At 45.7% G+C, this 24,495-nt stretch overlaps 2 protein-coding genes across 4 annotated transcripts in view; one reads left to right on the top strand and one right to left on the bottom strand.

The window, feature by feature from the left end:
- Gwl (serine/threonine-protein kinase greatwall) overlaps positions 1-24,495 on the top strand; it is a 150,433-nt gene that overhangs the window by 25,630 nt on the left and 100,308 nt on the right. The gene's annotated exons all lie outside the window — the stretch shown is intronic.
- The window catches only part of Grh (grainy head), a 116,070-nt gene that overhangs the window by 12,149 nt on the left and 79,426 nt on the right, over positions 1-24,495 (bottom strand). For all 3 annotated transcript variants that reach the window (XM_077422291.1, XM_077422290.1, XM_077422289.1), the window contains exons 4-8: positions 22,702-23,142; positions 8,853-9,210; positions 7,828-8,220; positions 3,211-3,464; positions 376-544 (exon numbers count right to left, since the gene is read on the bottom strand). In XM_077422291.1, the coding sequence (XP_077278417.1) occupies positions 376-544; positions 3,211-3,464; positions 7,828-8,220; positions 8,853-9,210; positions 22,702-23,142 (1,615 nt within the window). The remainder of the gene's footprint in view (positions 1-375; positions 545-3,210; positions 3,465-7,827; positions 8,221-8,852; positions 9,211-22,701; positions 23,143-24,495) is intronic.

Raw genomic sequence — 24,495 nt, 5'->3', positions numbered from 1 at the left:
GAAACGCTCGTTAGCCGGTTCAACGTTGATCGAATTGTATCGTGGACTAGGTCGTGAAATTAGATCATGGACATTATATTACATTATGTTAGTCTCTTGTTACTGAATCACAAAATTGATTCGTATAGAGAGAGAGAACTATGAATAAATAATAAATATATTATATAGCTTCTTCTGAACATCGTTTCGTACAAAATTAATTGTGGATTTAAAACTATTGAAATTCAGGCAATTATTATATTATTATTTGTGTTAAGCAGTTTGTACGATCTTCGGGATGCAAACTTCTCTATCCTTGAAACGATATATTTACTTACATACATCATCCTATAAATACCGTTATGCAAACAGTATAATTATCCTTTTTGCTCTTACCTTGACTGTCTGCCCTGCCTTGAGGAGCGGCTTGTCCGGATCGGACACATATTCCAACGTGATCCCGTAGAATTGGCCCTTGTTGATGTACGTTATTCTGTCGTCCTCGCGGCGCTGCGACGTGCTGATCGGCGACTCCAGGTGATACTTAAATCCGTAATTCGAGAAACTAAAGGACAGACGAATAAGATTCCCCAAATGAAGCGTGGACACACAGCTCCGGCGTATGCGCGCGCGCGTAAATAAAAAAGCACATGTTTAAGAAGCAATCTCCCTGGTCATTATGCAGCTGGCCGTTTCACACTCGGTCAAGATTGAATCACGTTTACTTAATAGGCAGTTACGAGCTCGCAAACGAATGCTCAATTAGCTGATTAATGCGCGATGCAATATGAATGATTATCGTGTCATTATCGGCTAATTCTTCGCCAATGTAATCCTACTTCGCCGCCAAGACAAACATACCTGACGCCGCTCTTCGCGTGGAAAACGCGCTGCGTGCGCGAGGCAAACAAGACCGCGCGAAGAACCTCCGCTAATTAGAACGTTCGTCATTGCGTGGAAAGAAGCGGTCGCGATCGAGGTATGAATATTCCAATCGCTAATCGCGGGGCAAAACGATAATGAAGAGCTCGGGCACCCGGAGCCTGGGAAGCCGGCAACCCGGCGAGCGCGCCAAGTGGAAAAAGAAAGACGTCGACAGACACGCGTCAAGCTTCCCCTGAAGGGGGGAGAAAATCGCGGCTTCTAATCGAGCTTATCTCTGCGCCGGCCACGACTAAGGCAAGGCAGGTAGGCGGGCGACCGATAACTTATGAAAAATGAATGCCCATAACCCAAGAGACCGCCGGGGGAAGAGACCGCGCGATATAAGTAAAACGCGAGACGACACAACAACGCGCACGGTGGAGGATGGTGGACGCGATGGGAAAACGCGAGCAAAACGATCGGGCCCGCCGAGATCGAGGAAAATCTGTAATCGCGCCAAGCCGCCACTTCTCGTTTCAAACCCGATTTATCGATACCGGTCCTCCATCGGTCTACCGTCGGCGATATGAGCTCTCCGAACGTATAATCGTATTCTCGCGCGAACGTCCTATTGTCTCTACGAAGCGCGTGCACGCTTTCGTATTCGTAGCGCGGTCCTTTCGTTCTTTTTTCTTATGTGTGGCTCTCTTCTTTTATTTTTCTCTTTGGGGAACCGAGGGGACGAACGAGGGGGCAGCGTGCGTGGCGAGCGAGGCGATAACTGACCGTGGCGGGTGAACGCCCTCCTGTGCGCCTTTACTGCTCGCTACCGTTGCACAGCCGCCGCCTACCCGATCTGTATGTACCTTATTACAACTCCCCGTGTGGGTTACGCATGACGCTACCAAGTCACTCCTTCTCTTTCTCGAATCTGTCTGTCTGACCGTCTCGCTTTCGTTTCGCGAAAAAGAACCCGGCCTCGGTCGAAAAGAGAGAGGCTACCCCTCTTGACATTTCGATTTCACGCTGCGAATGGCCGGCGCGGCGGACCGCGCGATTTTTCAGCCCGGTCCCGGCGCGGCGCGACCCCGAGGCGCTTGTCCGCTCTTCGAGAGTCGACTTCGGGCGAGAGCGGGCTGCGACTTAATAACTTTAACATCATTGTTCATCCCGCGCGTCGGTGAGTACTCCAGAGAGATGGAGCGAGAAATATTCAGCGCCGCTGATCGTACGGTCGGCTCTTAACAATGGAAGGCAACAAATTACAAAAGACGGATGAAGCGCAACGGGAAGTAGAAAGATCGCTAGGAAAGATGGATACGGGAGAAGAGAAAGACCGAATGAGTCGGCAAGCGGATGTGATGAACCGCGAAGGAAATGAGGGGTGCGCGAAGAGTAAGGGGCACAGGAAGTTCTTCTTCTAGACTATTGAAGATATTAGTTTCCCGCGCGAAACAGAAATGACATCGTTATTCTCTGTTTTTAGAGGCGCCATTAGTTGTCAGTCACAAGAGAAATCTTACATCGAGCATTAGCGCATAAACGAAAATATTATTCTGCATATGTATACAAGAATTCCATCTTTGTCATTAATCTTTGTAACGATTAAGCGCATTAATGCGCAACGAAAGCTATATGAATTATTAATTAACTATATAAAATAATATTTCTATCATTTATAATCGTGTATATACGTGTACGTTAATTGATTCTTCGGGCCATTAATTATTTTTTACGAACATTTGTGTCCACAAGATGAAAGCCGAATATAAATTTTAGACATTGAACAACGAGTTAAGAACGGTATTTCCGTTTGCAGTCACGAGGCGCTTTCTTTGTTGCGTGAATTCGCAATTGCTTGCCGTATGGGCGGCGCAAGTTATTAACTTTTATCGTTGCTCTTCCGTGCCTTCCATGTAATAAAATAGATTAATAGATATTTATCTATCAATCCCGATATCCGTCTATTTATTCGTCTATCTATATCTGATCGAGCAAATTGAGCATTCGACTTTGCACATCGTTATTATAACGTTATTATGACATTTGTACAATTTCCTACACTCTACCATGCAACCTCTAATCAAAACATATCAACAATCACAGATCATATCAAGGTACGATTCTATTAAGCGATATTGCCTTTATTCTTAATGCGTAAGAAGTATAACTACTTTTTATCAAAGCAGCTATAAATAGCTTCTTTTTAAAGTAAAGTAAAGAGATGCATTTTTTAAGTTTCTCAAACATTTTTCGCGACCGACACTTGCGTTAAATGTTGCGTTTATTTTTAAAGAGCATCTTAAGAGCTATACCATATCTCTATCGTCGACTTTTCAACAACTGTAGCTCGCAGAGCTTACTTACATTTTCGGTATCTGGATCTTATCAGCGTCGTTCTGCCTGCCGAAATCGTGCCAAGGCCGCGATCTCTGCGGATTCGGAGTTGGATTCGGATTTGCCGCACCCGACACCAGACTACTGCGTTGCACCTGCGCTTGTGCATGGCTCTGCTGCAGTTGCAGTTGCAGGGGTTGATGTAATACCGCGCCACTCTCGAGGACCACCGCCGTTCCAGCTGTAGTCCCACCGGGGCATAATTCTGTGTAGTCGAATGAGGACTAAAAAAAAATTTAATTTATTGAATGAAAAAATAAGGATCATATTTGATAATATATAATACACAAAAATTTCATTTAATTAATTTAAATTAATAACTTCCATATTGGAATTAAGCATCTTGAATTTTCCCATTCTTTTCCAATTTTACTTAATTCGAAAATCCGCCCACTCTAAAAATTACACGAGCGTGGAAATGTACAAAAAAAATTAAAAATGTATAATAATAATATTAAAATTATATTTATTTTCAATGGTTCAAGTAATAAATAATAACAAAAGATTTTGCTCTCTTATCTTAATAGCATTTTTTATGATATAAATAATAATTTTTAAAATGTTTTTCGCGGGGAGAAACGCATGGGATGTAATAATAGTATATATATATATATATATATATATATATATATATATAGAAACATTAATATAGAATAAATAGCGTGTAAAGGTAGTTGCAACTCCTTCCAGTCATGTTCTCGTATAGATAAAACGCGCTCGCATGTATGAGCGTATTTAATCTCGCTAATTTAAATGCTCGCTGATTACGCTGTAATTAGTATTTAAAAACCTAGTAAGACGTAATTATTTATCGATATCGTTGTGGTTTCGTATATCAGCGGTATCGCGATTCAATATCTGCACACGTTCGCGTCTTATTTTGCATATCAATGCATTTCATTAGATTTTTCCGTTCCTCAAGTATCCCTCAATAAATTTCAAACTGCGCCGATTAAAGGGATCACTGAACCGATGAATGATTAACCGCTCGCAAACACGCGATTTCACGTGACTATGTCCCGATGCGTCCGCCTCGCGGATCTCTCCTCTCCTCGTTGATTACACACGTATCGCCGTAAACAAATCTCGATATATCGACGCAAATGGATTGCAGCGAAAAAACAACCGATTTTTACCTCATATATCATTAGTATGCATTTTCGATCGTGCGCTCCGCTGCGCATTGCGCATATGCTGCTGCCGAAGGAGAAAGAATAGAGGAGCTTTGTGGTGTCTCGTAAAATCAACCGCACAATCCGCACACCCGCTTCCAACCGTTGGCTGTTAATAAGCGGCTTGCCAAACGACCTATTCCCTCATACGTCTTCATGCGATTGCGCGTCGCCTGCAGTTATTTTTCAATGCAGCGCGGTTACCGCAGCTCGTTACCTCAACTCTCTGTCATCCCGAAAAAAGAATCATGGCAGCTTCTTTCTTGCTAAATTCTCTAACCACTGAACCTACCGCATGTCGCGTCGGCACGAAGCTATTCGTCGTTTTGGAATTTTTCAAATGCTTTATGCATTAAATGTATGAGATGCAATGAACATGAAAGTCGCATATTTTCTTCCAACAGTTTTCGACACTCGAAGACGATGTCTCGTCAACAAAAATTTTATCGCCTGTCATATATCTTTCTATTAACATTCAACGCTCTCGTAATTACCTCCTAAAATACAATATGTGAAAATTCTTAAATATTTAATTGTGAAAAAAATTTTTTAAATTTAAATTAATGTTTTATTTATTATAACACGTGCATGCGACAGAACTTAATAGATCGTCATTTTTTGCAATTTTATCATGTCGTGTAATTACTAATTAAGCAACTTGCGCGCGCAATTTACCGATTTATTCATTTATCGTGTTTTATCGTCAGAGGTACACGACTGTTCTAATTGAGACGTCAGCGGTGGTAATCGAATCAACGTTTCGTGAGAAACTTGAGCCGCGGCGTGCAGACGCGAATGCGAAAACTGTCGTGTACGCGCGTCGCGAACAAGAAAAAAAACACGGGGATAAATGTTTAATATCTAAACACGCTTAGAGTCTCGAGCTCTAAGTGACAACCGGCTAAAAGTTCCGCGGCTGGAATATGATACATACGATTTGCACGCCTTATCGGAGGCGATGTCCGCGGAACGCGCTAAAATAACACGTCATTTTTGAAATGCCGCGCACCGTATTATAGTTTACGATTAGTTTAACGAGAGACATTTTTCGGCCGACTCGCGCGCCCGCGAGTCATCGAATTCATTAAGCAGACATATCGTTCGCGTCGTACGGCTATAATTGGCGTGTTACGCGTTATCTCGTTGTGATTTAGAGCGACACCGCTCCTCAAATGTTCAGGATATCGACGAAAAGCGCCATTAGTCGCGAGATTAAAACGAGCGCGCGGGAGAATTTAATGCGTTACCCACTTTGAATATCAACGTTTTAATTGCGTGCTATAACACAAGCGTGCCGATCGGGCGAGCGGATCGGTTTTCAGTAGCACTTACATCCGATACCTAATCCGCCCGACCCGGAGCTTCGGATTTTATTTCAGCGTCTGCCGCGCACAAGCGGAGCAGAACGGAACGCGTGCTTTCTAATTCGTAATGTCGACTGCAATGCTAATGACTTACTCTCTCGCGTGTAACGCGCGCGAGACACGATTAATACTTCCGGAAGCGGACGAGATATCCAGCAGCTATAGGATGACAAATTGTCCGTCAAGAACTGCCGACGTAGACGAAACGATACGTCGACCATTGTCGTTTAATTATACGAGAGAGATTCACGTAGAAAGAATCAAATGCCTCTAACATAAAACCGATAAGTCGAGAGAGACTTTCAAAGTATTTTCTATATGCTGAAAACGCGATAAGACGGTCTACTGAAATTAATGTTGTCTCTTTCAAAAATTTGCCGTCCAATTACGTAAAGTTCTAATTTTATTCTAATACATAGATAAACCGTAATGGATCTCGCGATTCTATATTTATTGAGTCTCAAATGAGGCCTGATAAGGGAATCGCTTCAACAAAACACGTCTATTACGAAAAGTCTTTGTAGGCATTATGTTTTAACAACCGGATGAACGGGTTCGCTTTTTCGATACGGCTGAATTTTGCGGTTTATCGTAATCTAAGATACCATAATCGCTCCTTCGGAGTATTATATGCGCCGCGATGTACAGTATTAGCGTATCCGAATTTATTGCGTCGGCGTAACTGTACGCGACGTTAAGATGAAAAAATTCGCCTGGCAAATCGCATCGAGAGCGGCGATCGCCGCGTGTGCATTCGACCCGTCGGTATTTAGAGCGCTTTAAGCGTAATACCGTGCCACGGTGCGCGTTGCAGGAGACACGGGGAATTAATCGCGTGAGAGAGAGAGAGAGAGCCCGGCTCTCTCGCGCTACGCGCTGGTGAGGCGTCGTCGTCGTGGGCGAAAGCACTTACCTGACAAATCGCATTGAAAACGATAGCATAGCGCGGCGATACCGACACGCATCCGCGATATCCGCGCTCGAATATGCTCGCAATAGGATATAACGGTTAATACCGCATATATTAACGTGCCGAGGGTGTCTTTTGAGCGGGGCAAACCGGCCGAGCGTTAACGAACGATATTTACGATATCTCGCCGCGAGATTAATTGCATCGCAATCGCTTATGGCGCCGTGGGCGAAGTAATTTGTACACGCGCAGCCGATCGAATTGAAAACGATAGCGCGGGAGCGGCCGCGGATGATGCCGTCGTTTCCCATCGTGCCGTTTCTGCAGTTTGATTGAGCTACGGTTATTCCGCGTCGCGTTGGGGCACGCCGCGCGGTCGTTTCTGCCTCCTCGACTCGGCCACACGCTCCTGAAGCATTTTTCTCGAGCAAATTAATGACGTTGCCGGCATGCTATCCGCGTAATTCAGTAGCGAGCATCTCCGCGCGGTAAACATTTCTTCATATATCTCCCGCAATCCTCCCTGCAGCCCGTTAACTTCGATCCCCGCTGACGAGACAGCCGCGATCTCGCCTGGATCTCGCGGCTTGATCCCGCTAACGTCGCCTGCTGATTGCAATTTATATAGACGTGAGCCGTTTACGATCGTCCCTGTCGGCTAACTCCGTGACACCATATTACGCCGGGGCTATGTTAATATTACGTGGCAGGATAACACGCGCGCGCGAGGATCGTTTTATTCCATTTTAAAGGTTTTTCAGTTCTCTACGTCCGAGCGTTCCGAACTTTACGTTAAGTTGCTAATATTATTGTGGCATCAACACATTTCTTCCGCGGAATTTCTTATCTAATATATACTTGTTTGTCTGTTTTATCGTGGCAATTCTCACCCTGGACTTATACTGTCATCCGACTTTAATGACCGTACATTACCGTATCAGAAACACGGTATTGCGAGAGATCTTTATTCACTTCGATCGTTAACAATGTCGCTCGTAAATGCATCCGCGATTACCTGCGCTTGAAAATACACGCTGATGACGCGAGAGGATCGCTTTTGAAGTCGTATACGCATCACGCGAGCCGAGAAACGTGTCGAACGTATCAAGGAGATGAAATTGATCGCGCTCGAAAGACTCACCTGATGAAGAGCCGTGGTCGGATGATGGTCTTGCCTGGGCGTCACTGCGTCCGCGCCTATTCCAGAGTCGGGGCTGGGAAGATCAACGGTCAGGACTTTGCTGCTGCTCGACGACGAGCGAATGGCGTGTGTCGTAGCGTATGAGCTCGGCACAACCTCGTACCTCGTGTACGAAGCGGTCGTGGTGGATAGCGAGGATGTGGAGCTCGATGACGCGAGCGGTGGTAGCGCGTCGCCGGCGACGTAGACCGTCGTCGCCTCCTGATGGAGCCCGCTACCCGGATTCGCCGTTCCATTTCCGGTCCCGGTCCCTGATGTGGACGTGTACGCAGCCGACTGCAGCCTCGGACTGCAGGACGTGTAGGGGTCGTAAGGGCTGCCGTACTGCTGCACCTATATAACGCCAATATACGTCAATTGCGGTTGATTTTCCTCCACTTTTCGAACGATTCGCCGTCATCGGCGCAATCGCTGTCCCGCGCGTTTCCATACCGTCGCATTCACACGTCTTCTTTTTATAAAGGAAAAAGATGATGTGGAACTCGCGAGACACGCTGCAATTGAGCAATTTTCGCGATCCTTACGCGCGGGAACGGACGTTGGAAGAATTTGAGCGATGTTATTTTCTCAAATATTATCTTGTGGCGTGCGAATATTGCGTTGGGAATTATACGTGACGCGTCGTTTCGGCGATGATCGTATAGAAGTTGCAAATCTTTAGCAATCTTTAGCAATTTTACACCAAAAGAATAAACCACATAATGTTTGAAGTCACTTGAAAACTGATTATACAAATTATTTTCTCGCCGTATGTGATTGTTAAGGGAAAAATTTTGTGACACAAAGTGATTGAGAATTCTTGTAAGAATATATCATTAAGTTAATATTGAAGTTTCACACGTTGTATAAAAAACGTCGTACTTTTGAAAAATCGGAGTAAATCGAATAAATATATAAATGATCGCGAATTCTATAAGGGGAGGACGCGTGATTGCGCTTGACAATAATAATCGTCTGTAACTTACCTGCAACTGATGCTGATGATGATGGTACATTCCCGGCGGTGTGGGACTGTCCGGCTGTGCTTGTTTGTGCCGTTTGCTGGATTGCTGGCCCCCGCGCGACGAGCTGAGATCCTCCGGTTCCCTCTTGACCCCGACGATGCCAGCGCTCGAGGCACCGTCGTGTCGCAGGGGCTGCGGGCTCAGCGGAAGCGGAAGGCCACCCTGCAGGCTCTGGCTAGGACTGTGGGACTGCTGGTTGTACTGGAGGAAGTGGTGTAGCTCCCCCCCTCCGGCACCTTCGCCGCCTTCCATGCGATTCGTCGAGGCGGAACCGGAGCCAGGCGCCTCCTGCACCAGCAGCTTCTGGCCCATCACACCCCTTCAACAGTCCGTGAAGAATTGACCTTCAGTTATAGCTCCTTTACCGATCACCGAGATCGACATCGATCCGCGACGTGCCCTAAGAACGCCTGACGAATTTTCACTATGTATATCGAAGTCGATACAGCGGACCCATTCGCGTCGCTACCGCCGATTGCCTTTTATGATGGGATCCGCCATCTGGGCCATCTGGGCAGTTTTTGATTGACACCGGCCGCTCGGTGAAAAAGATCAGATTCTTCGTGCTCACGAGATATTGCGGCAAGTGGTATAGGAGGATTACGTTCGTCTTTTATATATATGTCTAATACAATTGAAATTTTTTTTAAATTTTAATGATAACAAATGTTTTTATAAAGTTTCAAGTATTAGATATGACATTAGATTAGATCGCGAATACAAAACATATATTTTCATTATGAAAATATAAATATTGCAGCAATTTATACTTTTATGATTAGAAATAACTGACGTTACTTAGATCCTATGTGTTCATTGAAATGATAATCGAATTGGCATCTCCAAAGAAACACAAGAGACGGGCCGTACTTTTCTTTCACCTTTCTCCGCGCCCCGTTGACGAATGAAATCAGCGAGGAAAACCGGCGCTACACTTCCGCCGCATCTGCCGAATTCGGCAATAAAATTTTCGACGCGCGACGCGCGCGAAGAAACGCGATTCGCCGATCGACCGTACGGGAGATGAATCGAGAGGATCGCGGTATTATGCGAAGTAGTTAACATGTTATATTTAGCATGATAATACGTATCCACAATACCGGGGACCCTTATAAACTGCCAACGCTTTCGGTGCATGCCACATCTTTCCCCTCCTCTCACCCTCTTCCTATCGTCTCTTCGTCTTTTCCATCGCGAAGGATCACCCCTCGCGTCCCTGCCGGCGCGCCCTGGTAACCTTCGCCAGATTCTCTCTCTTTATCTCTGTCTCTTCTTAATTCTTTTTCTCTCTAAAAAAGTACACACATCCCTCTTTTCTCATCTCACTCTATCCTTTCGCACCGTCGCGTCAACGTGATTCCTACCCTACGGTCAGATGCTCCCGTACAATGATCTTTTTTTACACTTGATACCTGATCTCTCGTCTACTTTCTCTCTCCTGTTTCTCCGTCCTGCCTCTTCTCGTCTGTCTCGCAATACAACGAGAATAAGGGTGACGCCGAGAGAGACTATCCCGCGTGGTGCGTCTCAGGTCGTCCTCGGCACACTTGTGCTTGAAGAGGTGCGGATAGGCTTCGAGGATAGCGGCCGAGGCCGGGGAAAAGACGGCGGGGTAGATAGACCCTGCCGCGGCGAGAGACCGGGCACGTTCTTTCGAACAAGCAAAGAGAATGCATCGCCATCACCCGGGGCCATGGCGGCAAAACCTCGGGGCCTCATGAATTCGGCTTACGTGAAATGGATCCGCTCGCGCGCTCTCCATTCGCGATGCCTCTCTCGCGAGAGCGTTTCCCGATAATGCGATGCTAATCCGAGGACGCGCGATGCGAAACGGGATTCGCGTGCGCGCACCTTGGGAACCCGATACGCACCCCTGGAAATTTGGGAACGGTAGGTGCGAGGTATCAGATTGCAGACCGCGTCTGACTGGCGTTTTAAGCTCTCGGGAACGTCAGTTGTTCTGTGCAACTGTCATCGACACGTCTTCATCCAAGATCCCTCGAGTTTGGGACGAAAGTTTTCGTTAATTAAAACAATATCTTCGTATACATTTTAAAGCGTTACCCCGTGAAAAATTTCGAAGGCTATATGACATTGTCCTTCTTGCATCTCTCTTTACATGTTCACTTTGATTTCTCTCAAGTATAAAATTGTATTGTATTTGTAATCCCCAAAATATTTTTATGAGCTTCGGAATAAATCTTGTGTGGCACGATCTTCCCACGTCACAGTATTAAAGGATGTGCGAAACGAAGTATTCTTTTCGTAGCTTCGTAGCTGTCGTGAAGCTAAGAATTAAATGTTAGTGGTCAAACGAGAAGAAGAGAAGGAGAAAGCATACAAGAACGAAGAAAAGAAGTTTAACGTAAAACGAAGGGAAAAGGAGTCAATGCTCGTTTTAGGCCAGCTCGTTAGAGCGTAGCCATCAGTTTCACGCATTCGCACCGTCATGCGAAAAAGATTGATAATGTCAACAGAAGTATCGCTAATATTCGATGCAAGCAAATATCCCTAGGTCGAAATATATTAGGTCAGATGCAATAATAGTCAGCGTGTTACAAGTTTGTCGATAAGATATGCCTCAGAAAACTACTGGAGATATGTTATCACGACTATAAATTTCATTTCTAACAAGAAAATTATTAACTTTAATGCGCAGCTGTGCTATTTGCGATTTATGCAAATATATGCGAACATATATCAAGTTTTATTCCCGTTATTACAATGGCGTTGTTACATTGCTATGTAACGACTGTGAAAGACTTTACATACAATAGATATAGTCGGAAATATACTAAGCGAGTATCTTTCTAACTTGAAAGTTCTTTCCTTTCCGGCGACTTGAAAACGTAATAAAAATATAAAGTGAGCAAAAAGAATTTTAAAAATATTAATCGATACCTATATTAAACTTTGATATTGTAAAAATGATTTGTCGCTTTTACATTTTTTGTCTCATACGTTAACAAAAAAAATTAATTGCAGCGGATGACATCAATTAAACGCGTGAGATATTCGTAGGAATCCGTCGTCCTGGGTGAAATAAACGCTACAAAGGGGAGAGAAGCGCATTTAGTGTTGCCGACGACGTCGTTTTTTATCGCCTCACCTCTGCACCCTCGGGAAAAGCTAGTCTTCGACAACGAGCGGAGGCGACCAGAAGAGATCGGCCAGCCGCATTCTTTTTCCGTGCGCGTGGAAAATCTCGCTGATTACACCGGTATTCGCGGCGCGTTGTCTTCCATCTTCTGTCGGGGGATCAATACACACCGCGCACGAATTCGTGCCCCTTGCGAGTCGTTCGCGCTGCAAACGAGTAAATTACCGCTGCGCGTCGCGTTATACAGTCCACTAGCGGCATTCCATCGTGTTTTATATCGCGCCGCGTCCCGGTCCCGCGCGGCAGAGAGGATGCCGTGCGCGCAAAATACGCGCGGTGACCGCGCGACGCGCGGATACCGTGTGCACAAGTACGAGCGCAAGAGGCAATTACGTGCCTACGGTGCAGCATTATCGACGACAAGGCACTCACCCCGGCGCGGCGGCAACGGCGGCCCGACACGTGAACCTGCAATGCAGGTCGCCGGGGTCACCGCAGGGTCGCGACGCGCACACGCATACGCACACGCACGAACGTGAACGTTAGCCTCCGTCGAAGCAACCTGCAACGCCGGGACGCCGGGCTTGCGGTACCGAGTCCCCCGGACCCAGACCTCGCGGTATAGACCAGACCCCGCTTCGGAACCGGAATCGGGCATTTCTCAAACCGGAAATCGGGCGTATCGCGGGGTACCCGCTGCGAACGCGTGTGCGTATACGTCATAAGCGACGGACCTGTCTGTATGTGGCACGAGACGAAACTCGAAAGACAGGTCCGACAAAGTGGCGCTCTACCGGCTGCTCGCTCGGGTCACTTCTTTGATTATTATTGCCGGTCTGCTCTTTTTTTTTTCCATCTCGCGTCTGCCGGCTTCTCGTACTCGCTCGCTCGCTCGCGCGTCTACGGCTTTTTTGCCTTTACGAGCGCACGCATGCACGCACGTCGGCACCTGTGCTTATACAGCACGTGCCGCCGTGTCGCGGCAATGTCAACGTATGCGTATACGTATGTATATACGCGTACGCGATGGACGGTCGGAGAGGAAATTTAGATGCGCGCGGCGTGGTCAACGATGTCTGCCACTTCTCACGATGACCGCCGCGTGGCTTTCCTAGTGCTTCACTTCCTAGGATTATCGCGCGTTTCCTGGAACATAATACCGCCGGTGGCTTTCGGGAATTATGAAACGTTCCTTGACCCTCGCCTTAATACCCCGCGATTTCATCTACGTTTTTGTAGAGGTATTCTCGTTTGTATATCTCGTAGGACTGTCTTTCGGAATTTTATTAAATATTTCATATAGAAATTGTTAAGAGAGAGATTACAATTCTCATCTCGTGGAAAAGATTCGTACGGAATAGAAAATCCTAATTGCGACATTTTAATAAGGGAGTCTTATTCTGAAATTTATTCTATGAAAGTTGTGTATGAAGTAAAGACATGAATTCTAATGAGCGAGGAATAGAACAAGCGCTGCATTGAGGTTCGTACGATTTTTTAAACTGTACTCGTGTCTTTTTTTAAATCAATGACCTAATTCAGGTTCGTGGATTATCGCGATGCAAATGTCCCGATGTCGATGCTTCTTCGTGCCGGTCGGGATTACCGTCCTATCAAATGTTGGCGGTAATCTTACGCCGTGGAGACGTGGCGGATTTTCGTTCTTGCGTAACGATTTGCGCGGGATTCGATGTCGAGGTTGCTCGTACATCGCAAACCGCGAAATGTCACCGAATAATCGCATACCCGCCGAAACTCGACACCGGCTTGTCACCTCCCGAGGTCGACTCCTCGGCTTTCGTCTGGTTTTACCGTGGTCGTCGACGTTATACGGAACAGGCTACGAATTCGCTCCGGTTCTCAGACCTCTGCGTGTCCTCCTCGAAGTCATATGCGCCTTCCTGTGCTTCGCTAATGAGCATAACTACCGCGATCCGGTTTTCGGATCTGGTTCGTTCGAGCGCCGTGTATCGACCCCTTGCGAGAAAACACGTCCGTTTAATGCCTCCTTGACTTCGTTACGACGATCGAGATCGTTGGCAGCGTCGTCGGAGTGTCGGATTTTAAGTGTTTCTTGTGACCCCTGCGAAGTCCAAGAGATTTCACACCGTTCTCTCCGCGAAGAACTCGGGCGCGTGCGTTTCCGCGGTCGCCGAACCGAGGGATTCTAGGCAGAAACCCGTAAGGTGATACAAAACAGACGACGGCGTTTTCTAATCGTAAATTCGAGCTAACGAGATAATATCGCCGCGAGCTGGCTACCTCGATCGTCCGATCCAGTTCTTGCCTGGTAATCGAGACCTCATAGTACCACAGCGTTGTCGACATTGTAACATCGCAGCGTCCGTAATTGGCGGACTATTCGCTTCCCTTTCTCGTTTATCGAGATCATATTTCGCGTGAGAGAGAAAATCTACAGATAGAATATTCAATATATAATATATAATTTAATTGGTAACAGAAAACACAGAGGGTCCGGCCAATGTCATTCTACAGAAAATCTAAAATCGAGTTCACCGCGACGAAAATTTTTCGCAAATTGTTAATCCAAAATCCTTAACAATTAATTCTTAAATAAAGTTTTAAATTTCATCGGAACAAAATTAAGATTAGCTGGAAACCAAGCTTTTGTTTATACATATTCTCGAATTTTACTTTAGCTTTCAATCTTTCAACATTGAATGCTTTATTTTTCTAGATTCTATCAATATTTCATATATTTTTTAGCTTGCTAAAATAGGTATGATATAGGCACGAACATGTCCAACAATGTTGGTATGCTCTGTGATCCTTACGTTTTAGTCTTACAGCTCATCATGTGCCTCGGATCTTAGCACGCGACTCGCTCGTGTGTAATTTTCGCGACCGCGAAAAGATCCGGCGCTACTGGAGAACGCGGAGATGCGATCCCACGCGGCGAGCGCGAAACGAGGGCGTTGCCATTCGCGTATCGCGCTCCGTCGAGGAGCCATTACGCGTTCTTCTATAATCGTAAATCCAAACAAACGAGTACGCGCTCGTGCGAAGCTACGTGTCGGGCATAAAATAGCGTGTAGCGTGGCGGCGGACGGCGAAAACGGGGCATGGCACTCGTGGCCGTGGTTTCTGGTTCCGGCCTGCCGTTGGCCGGGTCGTTTCGTTTTACGACGTGACACGCGGGTCCCCCTCGTTCTCCCCCCCGGGGCTCGTCAGGTGGGTCAGAGGCCACCGCGGTAGTGGCCGGGATTCGTCGTAGTGGCGACTCTATGCTCTTAAGCAGATCGCCGCGTAACGATAACCGAGAGAAACGAAATGTGTAATAAGAAGTAGCGACAACCCGTTCGTATTCGTCGTACGGCTGATTGCCGACCACCGTAAAGGCCCACGATCTCGGAAACGGAAGGTTTCATTATGTCTTCGCACGCATGTACAGCGGAGGGGAACGGTGCTGCGAGGAGAGGAGAGAACGGACTGGACTTCGAACGGTGTGTCGACAGCGAGCGGTTAATTAGAAATTTCTAATTGCCGCAATTAGGAATTCACAACTCCGCCGTTTGGCGTCATTCAGATTGTTCCATGCACGAGCGAGCGGTTAATTAGGATCTTTTAACGTCACGAAGTAATTCTTTCCCGTGATATACTTTTTTCCGATTAAAAGATTTCTATAAGATATATCTTTGAAATTTTTCGAGTCTGTTGTGAAAAAGTCAGATTTTTCAGCCTGATTTTAACGCAATTATTCATGTACTTGATTCCGTAGCGTTATTTCTCAAGATAATAAGAAGACAGCAAAGACGACAAAGAACAATCTTCTTCGCGGAACGTGTTCACGTCGGCTATCTGTCTAATCCCACAGAGACAGGTCGGTTGGCTGAGCATGCACCCTCCCGGCGTGCGTAAAGGCCACTGCCGCCTCGTTCCTAAGTAGATCTTGGCGTGACGATAACCAGGAAACGTAATAAGAAGTTGCGGCGTGCCGGCGCTCATTGCCGAGTTCATTCTTGAGCCCTTTAAAGACTGGCCTCTCTACGAGCAAGACTTCATTATACGTTCCGCGCCATTCCGTCGCACGTACGAAAAGATGGTCGTAAAGAAAGGTCCCAGGCACGGGTATTACGACCGCCGCTCGTATTATGTGTAATACGGGCGTATATGATACAGAAGCGTGGCTAACACCATATTTACACGACCCCGTGTCTCTCGTTTTTCTCATCAGAGACATCTCAGGATTGAATATTTTGCTATACACGAAGATCGTTTTGTATCGATCGTAACACTTTATTATTATCTTCGTTTTGACCGATTCGCTTACCGCTTCTATTTTACTGTTTATGTTTTCTGTGTGTCGCGGCCTTAACGAATTGTGGGTACAGTGCTGTACACAATACATATCGACAACGGGAAGAGTGTTATTTCATAGGGCCGGGTAGCTTAGTGGTAAAAGCAATCGCACGGCATGCGAAAGATCCGGGGGTTCAATTCCCGGTCCAGTCGATCGCGCTCGATATTTTTCTCGCTCCTAAACGACACACTTCTTCTCCACACTGCAGACCCCATTCCGGCTGATCGATACAACTTTGAACTTGGTGAGCGAAACATCGCTATCGTCGTCCCATCGCGTTAGCCTCGCGATTAATCTCTATATAACGTTTCCACAGCGAGGCGCAGGAAGAACGCAGTGAAAGGGCCTTGATGATTAAAACTTCTAGACTTCGCCACACACACACATTCAACAATTTCTTATCGAATAAAAATTTTCCCAAAGGTTCATACGTTTGTATCATTTTATCCAGAGTTGAGATTTTCCCGGCAAGATCGCGTTGCCCTTTGTATTGTTCATCCAAGAAATCGCTAGAGTGAGGTAGTCCACCAAGTGGTCATTGAAGGAAGGTGATTTTGGGTTTTCGTATACCCGACACTACGGTGCTCCTCGTTCAACTGAAGTTGATCGGATCAGGAAGGTCCTGAGCGGAGGATATTAACGGGAGCTGGATAGCTTAAATGGTGAAAAGCATTCGCCCGGAAAAACGAAAGGATTCGATTCTTGGAATCACCCGCGCCTTTTTTTCTTCGTGTAGCGAGATAAAAGTCCAACAAGTTGTAAAATATATTTAGTAACGAAGTAATTTATTTTCATATATTCTGCTCCCCTCTGTTAATTTTTTATTAAATTAGCGCGTGATAAATGAAAACGATAACACATGAATGGCATCAGATCTTCGCATATATTATAAATTTAAACTTTGAATCAATCATTTACGTACTTCCTCTTGTCACGTATCTTAAAACTTCGCTCTAATGCGAAATGACTTATTTGTAGTTATTTTTCCATTACAAGAGACGAGGAATAACGGAGGATGCAGTATACACAAGAAAAAAGGGAAAAAGTCGAAAAACGTGTATTATATCATATGGTATATAATTTCGGAAACTACTCTTTTTAGATGCTGAAACATTCACGGCGTTGCTCGCCGCCGGATAAACATTCATCATATTGATGACGTTATTCATGCGCGGCCTTGGGGGTCTGAATTTAATATGAATTAATTAGAAATTTGTTATCTCCGGGAGGGAATTTCACTTTCGAGAGCTCGGAGCGTGATCACCACCGCCTGCGGAAAACACGCATCACCGAGATGGAATGTACGGGTTGGCGCTTGAATTTCATCTCTCAATACGTTGTGCTGCAAAGTCTTTGATGTGATGACATGTTATCGCGCGTCAGGAAGAAAGAATCGACAAAAACATTTCCTGAGTTATCCAATCGCAAAAAAGAATTAGATTGAAGACAGTATCATTCGCGTACATTCGCGATGAACGCGATATACATGCATATATTCGGTTGCATCGATCGCGAAGTTTCAAAGAACTCCCGATAGTACGTACGATTGTGTGAGGAGATTCACGTGCAACAGTTGTCATTAACATCTCGAATGTGTGAGACTCACAATTCGCGTGTATGCGTTCATTGCGAAATGCGGTCGCTTTTCTCGGTACATCGCATGACCGACGATGAAGCAATCGGCCGCAATTGAACGAAAAAAATACTCGACCGTTGTGACAATTACTATGATTCTGAAAGGATACTTCCTGCCGAGTCACGGCGCACGCAATTGCGGTGATTTTTTTGTGTCAAATATTACGGCCGTCACTCGCAAAAATTGCGGCAATAAATAATAATGTTCGTATCTATTATCTAAATTTCTATCCATATTTTAATTTATTAAAACTTATTAACATATATATATATTTTGTGCCTCTTTTACTTTTCAATTAAATTAAACGCTTATAGAATTATCTTTTACGCTTCAATTTAAATTTAATGAAGAATGTAAGTGTGCAACTGTTCACGCTTTCCCTCGGCATCGTCCCTGCGACTCTCCATCGAATACTTTTTTACGTTTCAATTGCCATCATCGTCCACGTCCGAGAGGCGTCTTCATCCGCTAATTGAATCAATGTTACAGGACGCGAGAGCTACACGCGGCGAGTACGTATCTCCTTATTTCCCGCGGCCGGCCGGTCTCCACGTTTGGAAGGCGGATATCGCGGTTGTCGCTTATGCCCGCGGACGTTAAGATTAAGGCGGCGATCTCGCGAAGTGCCAGGAGGCCGTCTTTTACGGCGGCGGCTTGCTGTGAAACCGTACGCCGATTCTCGATGGCTTTGCGCCATCATTCTACAACCCCGTGGCGAACCTTAAGCGACCGCCGGACTCCGTAAGAGCCCTGGCGAGCTATCCGCCTCCTCTGCAGACTCGGTTCTGCACACTTCAGGGTCTGGCACTCGAAGATTGAGCCTCTCATAAAAATTGCGTCAGTAACGATACGTTCTCTTAAAAAGACAAGTCAATCTTGCATTGATCTTTGGACATTGATCTGACAATAGAGGATAGTCGGATAAGAATATGGCAGGAAAAGGTGAAGGAACGACTGAAGAAACGAAGGCGTCTTTACAACGAATAAACCAAAACGGCCGCCGGCCGTTTCATTCGCTTGACGGTAGATGCGGCCCTGTCTCTACGGATTGAACGCTTAAAAACCCACGGACACCTAATGGTATCCTTATGCGCTTACAACAATATAGTTAATTGAACAGAATATTCTTGGTGCTTGGCTTCGCAGCAGGTCCATTATTCGAATTACGACATGGCCGTCTCTCGGCGTGATCGCGGCGATCGCGCCGAGTTCCGCATATTTTTCTGGGCCTTGTGTTGGGCAGGACGTTAACGTTATAATTTAGTACGTTCGAAGGATCCCGCATTGCTGCTCGTGTCGAAAAAGTTATTCTAGGGTTAATATCATAAATTCAGTATGTCCGAGAGTCAAAGTCGGCTTGTGAAAGCATCACGGTACGTAGAGTTTCTAAAGTTACTATATATTCCTAAGAGCTCATCTCTTAGTTTTTAATCTATAATTTAGTCATGAATCACGCGTTTGACTGAAGCTCTGACGTTTAGAAACTCGCTTTACTCGTTATTAATTACTATCATCGTAAGACGTCGTCATAAAACTTCATCTTCCAGTAATCGCAATAAATAAGTATCTAATATAAAATAAGCTTCGAGAGAAAAGCGGTAAAACAAGGCCCGCTTGAGTTTTTACTGTATACAAACTCGTTTTAAATTTCGATTAGGGAAGTCGTGGGAAAATTGCAGCGCATCTTTTGGCATGCATTTCAACAACGCTAAAAAAAATGCATCAACGAACTACAACACAATCGTATGTAGCTACGAAAATAAGTAAATCAGATTGCGCGCGAATTTATTCTACGCGTTCTCCACGTCGAAAATACATTTCTCCTGAACCGTGTTCCGTGTCAACCATTTCATTTTTTTTCCCTTATTTTCGCAGTCGTGGTGGCCAAAGAAACGTCTGATCCCTTCAACGAATGCGACACAATGAAATTGGATTAAAGTCGTGCCCTCGCTAGTTCTCGCCGGCTCGTTCTCTCTCCCCGCAGCGACGCTCTCTCGAGAGCGAGAGAGGAGTTTTAACGATCTACCGCGCCGTACAAATTGTCGAGATGCTATCATCTCTCAGCGGGGAGAGAGAGCGAACGGGGGTAAGAGAGGCAGATAGGATGATACGACGCGAGAGAGGTGAAGAGAAAGAGAGAGATAGAGAGGCGCGAGAGGAGGGAGGGCAACGAAGGGGGCGAAAGGAGAAGATGCGAGGGAAGATTAGGGCGGCATCTCCCCACGGCGAGGTCGGTAACAGAAACTGCTGTTGGTGATGCTCTTGATGCCGCGCCGCAGTCGCTGTTGCCGCCGCGTTTCGCCGCACCACCACCGTGCTCCTCTCGGCTGCCCTCGTATCTGACGCGATTCGTACGTTGAGGATTCTCAACAGTAAATTACAAAATATGCTAAGCGGCCGATATAAATCAAAAGTGGGGTCCCCCGAGGGGTGAGAGAGAGTCCTTTACCCGTCGCCTCCGTCTCCCGGATTCCACGGCGCAAAGGGGTAAAGGGTCCTCCGCATCCTCCGTGAGTCGAGCGAACCCAAAATATAAGGAGGAGACCCCCATCACGAATCGGGAACGAGGGAGAATATCTTTCCCTTTCTCTCTTTCTCTTGTTCTCGTGCAGGGCGTAGAACGCCAATGCGATGGTGCAGTTTGCAAACCGAGCAAATGGACCGGAAGACTCGAACGCGAGATATAAATAGGCTCGACTGGAGAGCAATATATCTACTCAACTAAACTCCACTAAATTGCTTCGAAGTAATGTAGACGGGAACGATGTAGAATCGGGAACGTTCGCGGTTCCGTATGAGTAAAGAGGGAGAAAGAAAGAGAAAGAGTAAGAAAGAGAGAGAGGGGGGAGGAGGGAGGGAAAGAAAGGCTCCGTTTATCGATGGCACGCTGCGTACTCATTTAAGCGCGAGAGATTTATGGAATATCGATAAACTCCTGAAGAGAGAATTGTGATTGCTATTCCCTCGAACCATAAGAGTGTAATCTACGTAAATGCCGTGTGCGTGGAAAGTTCGGGTCATTTTATGCCTCTTTCTTGCGGTATCAACAATTTTATACAATTTGTCTTAACATCATGTTAGAACAGATATCTAATATACACGCTATTCGATTAACGAGAATTACATTCATTCAATTCCATATTTAAAGAGAAAACAATTTGAACGTATCATCAGTGTCGAATTGATGCACAGCCCCTCTCTGCACTTATCTCGCAATTAAGATAACAGAAATATACCTATGCTCGGCAGAATGCGCGAATCATCTAATTAACGCGTCAAACGTCTCTCTGCGCCGATCGATTTTACACGCGATTGTTCCGCGTAATCGGTCGCGGTAACGAATTATGTTCACCGCGAGCGCTCAATTACGCGGTCGAGACTATTAATCGAGATACGGCGAAACACGAATAGCTAATAACGCGCTAAGAGTGTTCGCTGTAACATCAGGACTAACGCGGTACTATCTGCGGATCTACGCTAATCGAGTCCTCCCGATGCACCCGGTACGTACGCCGTCACGCACACGCACGTGTTTATGGATGAGCCATGTACGAGCCGCGCGGCCACGTGCACGCGCGCGGCCGGCGCGCTTCTAAATTAAGTGCATCGAGCGAAGAAGAGCCGCGCAAGTGCATAAAATTACGTGCGTTACATGCGAAAGGTACTTTTGCAGATTACTCTACCAAGGCTATGCACTTTCAAAAAACACCGAGAAAAATAATTATCCTCTCAGTTCCTCTTTCATATAAATTATTATAAAATGGAGAGAGAGAGAGAGAGAGAGAGAGAGAGAGAAAGAGAGAGAGGAGAAGAAAACGAAGAAAGGGAGAGTAATATGTAATCGTGTAAGAAAGTTATATAAATACACGAATAAAACATAACAAATAATTTAATTTAAAAAAATTGATAAATGTGTGGTTATATATATATATATATATATATATATATATATATTACGGAATTATTTTAAGATTTTAGTATAGCAAAATAGTATTAAACATTTACTTCGTTCTATTGTAAAGCCTTCAATTATACACAAAGCTTCACTTATTATTGTTCCTAACTAATACTGGCTTCAGATTTCTATCGAAAAGCAAAAATCATTTTAAATTTTATAGCTATTTGTTCAGGAAATTGTGTTTCTATTCCAGGCTCCGCAAAAGTTCCAGTTAATCTCGACGGAGTCTCGGGAACGCGAATATTCCTGAATTATTAAAATGCGCGAGAGGCGTGCAGAATCTTCCAACATTCGCATGATTATATTCCGTGGATCGAGCCGTGGAAAATCGCGTTTTTTTCCCCTCGCCTCGCGTACGATGATTACGAAGCTTACACGCGCGGATGAGAATCTGAAATAGCGAAATAGCGAGGTACCCGCGAAACTTCAAAGCAGCGAGAGAACGTTGCATAAAGCGTGCATAATAGCGACCGTTGTCTCCGGTCTTATTTTTATCGATATCGAGATAAACTTCGCATTTTGGAATTTTATTTTAGCATTATAGTATTTATTATAATATTATAAAAAGTAAGAAGGTACTTTTGAGTGTTACGAGAAGTTAACGAAAACTTAAAGGTACCTAAATTATACGTATACGTTACGATAAACAAAGATATCCCGATTTCGGCAGCTGCCAAAGATCGTCAAAAATCGTTCCTCGAACCTTTCTCCGCATCGCTTAATCGTATAATACCTATATTGTACGATCCCTTCGGGTCATACTAAATTTTACAACGTGACAAAATCAACACTCACGTGGACCAGAGTTCGTGCGTGGGCGGCAGTTTGACATCTGCCGTTTTTTCGGGCAGCTTGTAGTATTCGTAGACATAGGACGCGGCGGGATCGTCGCTGTGGTTAGCCACCGCCGACTGATGCTGCTGCTGAAGGTTTAGCATAGCCGCGGTCGCTACGGAGAGCGGATGCTCGCAGTAGGCGCGCCAGTCACCCTCCATACCCTGAACCTGCACCTGCACCGCGGCGACCCTCTTGTGAACTTCCGGATCGGCGCCCTCGGCGCCGCTCTGCAGGGTCTGCGCCGCTGCCTGGGCCGCTGCCTCCTCCGCTCCCAGGTCCTCCTCCTCTTCCGGTTCACGCTGCCCGGACACGTAACTCTGTTGCTGTTGCTGCTGCTGCTGCTGCGCGTCGTCGCTGACGACGGTACCGTTGGTATCCTCCTCGCTGCGACTGCGTCGCCTGTAATCAAGCGAAGCGATTCGTTTAATCACTGAAACCACAAGTACTCAGCCTCAGACAATTTCGCAAACCATAATTGCAAGAAGCTGTATATATATTATCGCTCACACAAGTTCGTCGCTATTATCGCGTTTAAATGTGATATAAAATGTAATTAACGCGAGTGTATAGAAGATATAATAATTAACTATCTCTTCGGTAAAGATATAAGAATAATGCTTCCAATATCGCCGGGCGGTAATGTGTTCTATAGATCCAGCAGGAAGAGGAAGCGTAGTACTTATGGTCGACAATGTTCATCGAGCAGTCGTCAATTCCCGCTGTTGGCGACGACCATAAGCGACACGGCAGTGCGTGTCGCTTAAAAAATAAAATAAAATAAAATAAAAATATTCCCCGAAGGCTTCTACGGTAATGAATGTGCCGCGGGATAACAGTTAGAAATAACCGGGCCCGGTAGAATGTAATAAATTACAACGGACCCATCGAATTTATCAATTAGCGATAATCGCGGCGCATAAGCCGCACTGATGATTCCTCAATTTAGCAATGACCACCAACGGTGGAAGTGCATCGCGCATCGGCGGACGGTTGCGCCGCGGTAATTTATCGCCGTCGCGTACATCGCGATACCCAATCGCCCCGTGCGAGCGAGCGAGAGAGACAGAGAGAGAGGGAGAGAACCGTGTGCACTTTCGACTCCGCGCTTAGCCACCTGGATATTTGTCACCGGTCGTTACTTTCCGCTGAAGTAATACCTTCCGGCTACACGGCGAAGACGATCGACGACGATGAGAATCTATGAGGAGCTGGTGCACGCGCGAGTCGCATTTGAGCTTCAACGAAAAAAGTTTAATCGTTACGTAGATTAAGCTGGTTACACTTGGCTAATTTTTATGGATATTCGAGTAGTTAATATGTAGATAAGGAATTCTTAATCTCCGTTTCTATTTTGTGTCCCAACACGGCACGAGTATGTACGAATACATATTTTAAAACCAAGCTAACAGAATTATATTCATGGCACGGTTTTTATTTCAAAGTCTACATTTTGACGCTTGCCCTTTTTTTTGCAGTACGCGCATCACCTGTCTCCGCGCGACAGGGATAAACTTAATCGCGGATCGAGAAAGAAATCTCGCGCATTGCCACCGGGTCGGAGCAGATGACGGAGGAGACGGGGCGACGAAGGACAAGGGTAAGGGGAGAGGGTTACATCGTAAATACGTATACACGCACGAAGATTAATTATTATAAACCTCTGCCTGTTGCCTGCAGTCATCAATTTATACTCCTCTCTCGTGCATCCCAATTCCAATCCCGATCCCGATCCCGTGAGTCGCGCTACGGAAT

This window comes from Temnothorax americanus, unplaced genomic scaffold (genome assembly GCF_048541705.1).
Source record: "Temnothorax americanus isolate GAGA-0224 unplaced genomic scaffold, ASM4854170v1 Scaffold7, whole genome shotgun sequence".
Classification (NCBI taxonomy): Eukaryota; Metazoa; Arthropoda; class Insecta; order Hymenoptera; family Formicidae; genus Temnothorax; species Temnothorax americanus.
This window is presented reverse-complemented; position numbering and strand designations above follow the sequence as displayed.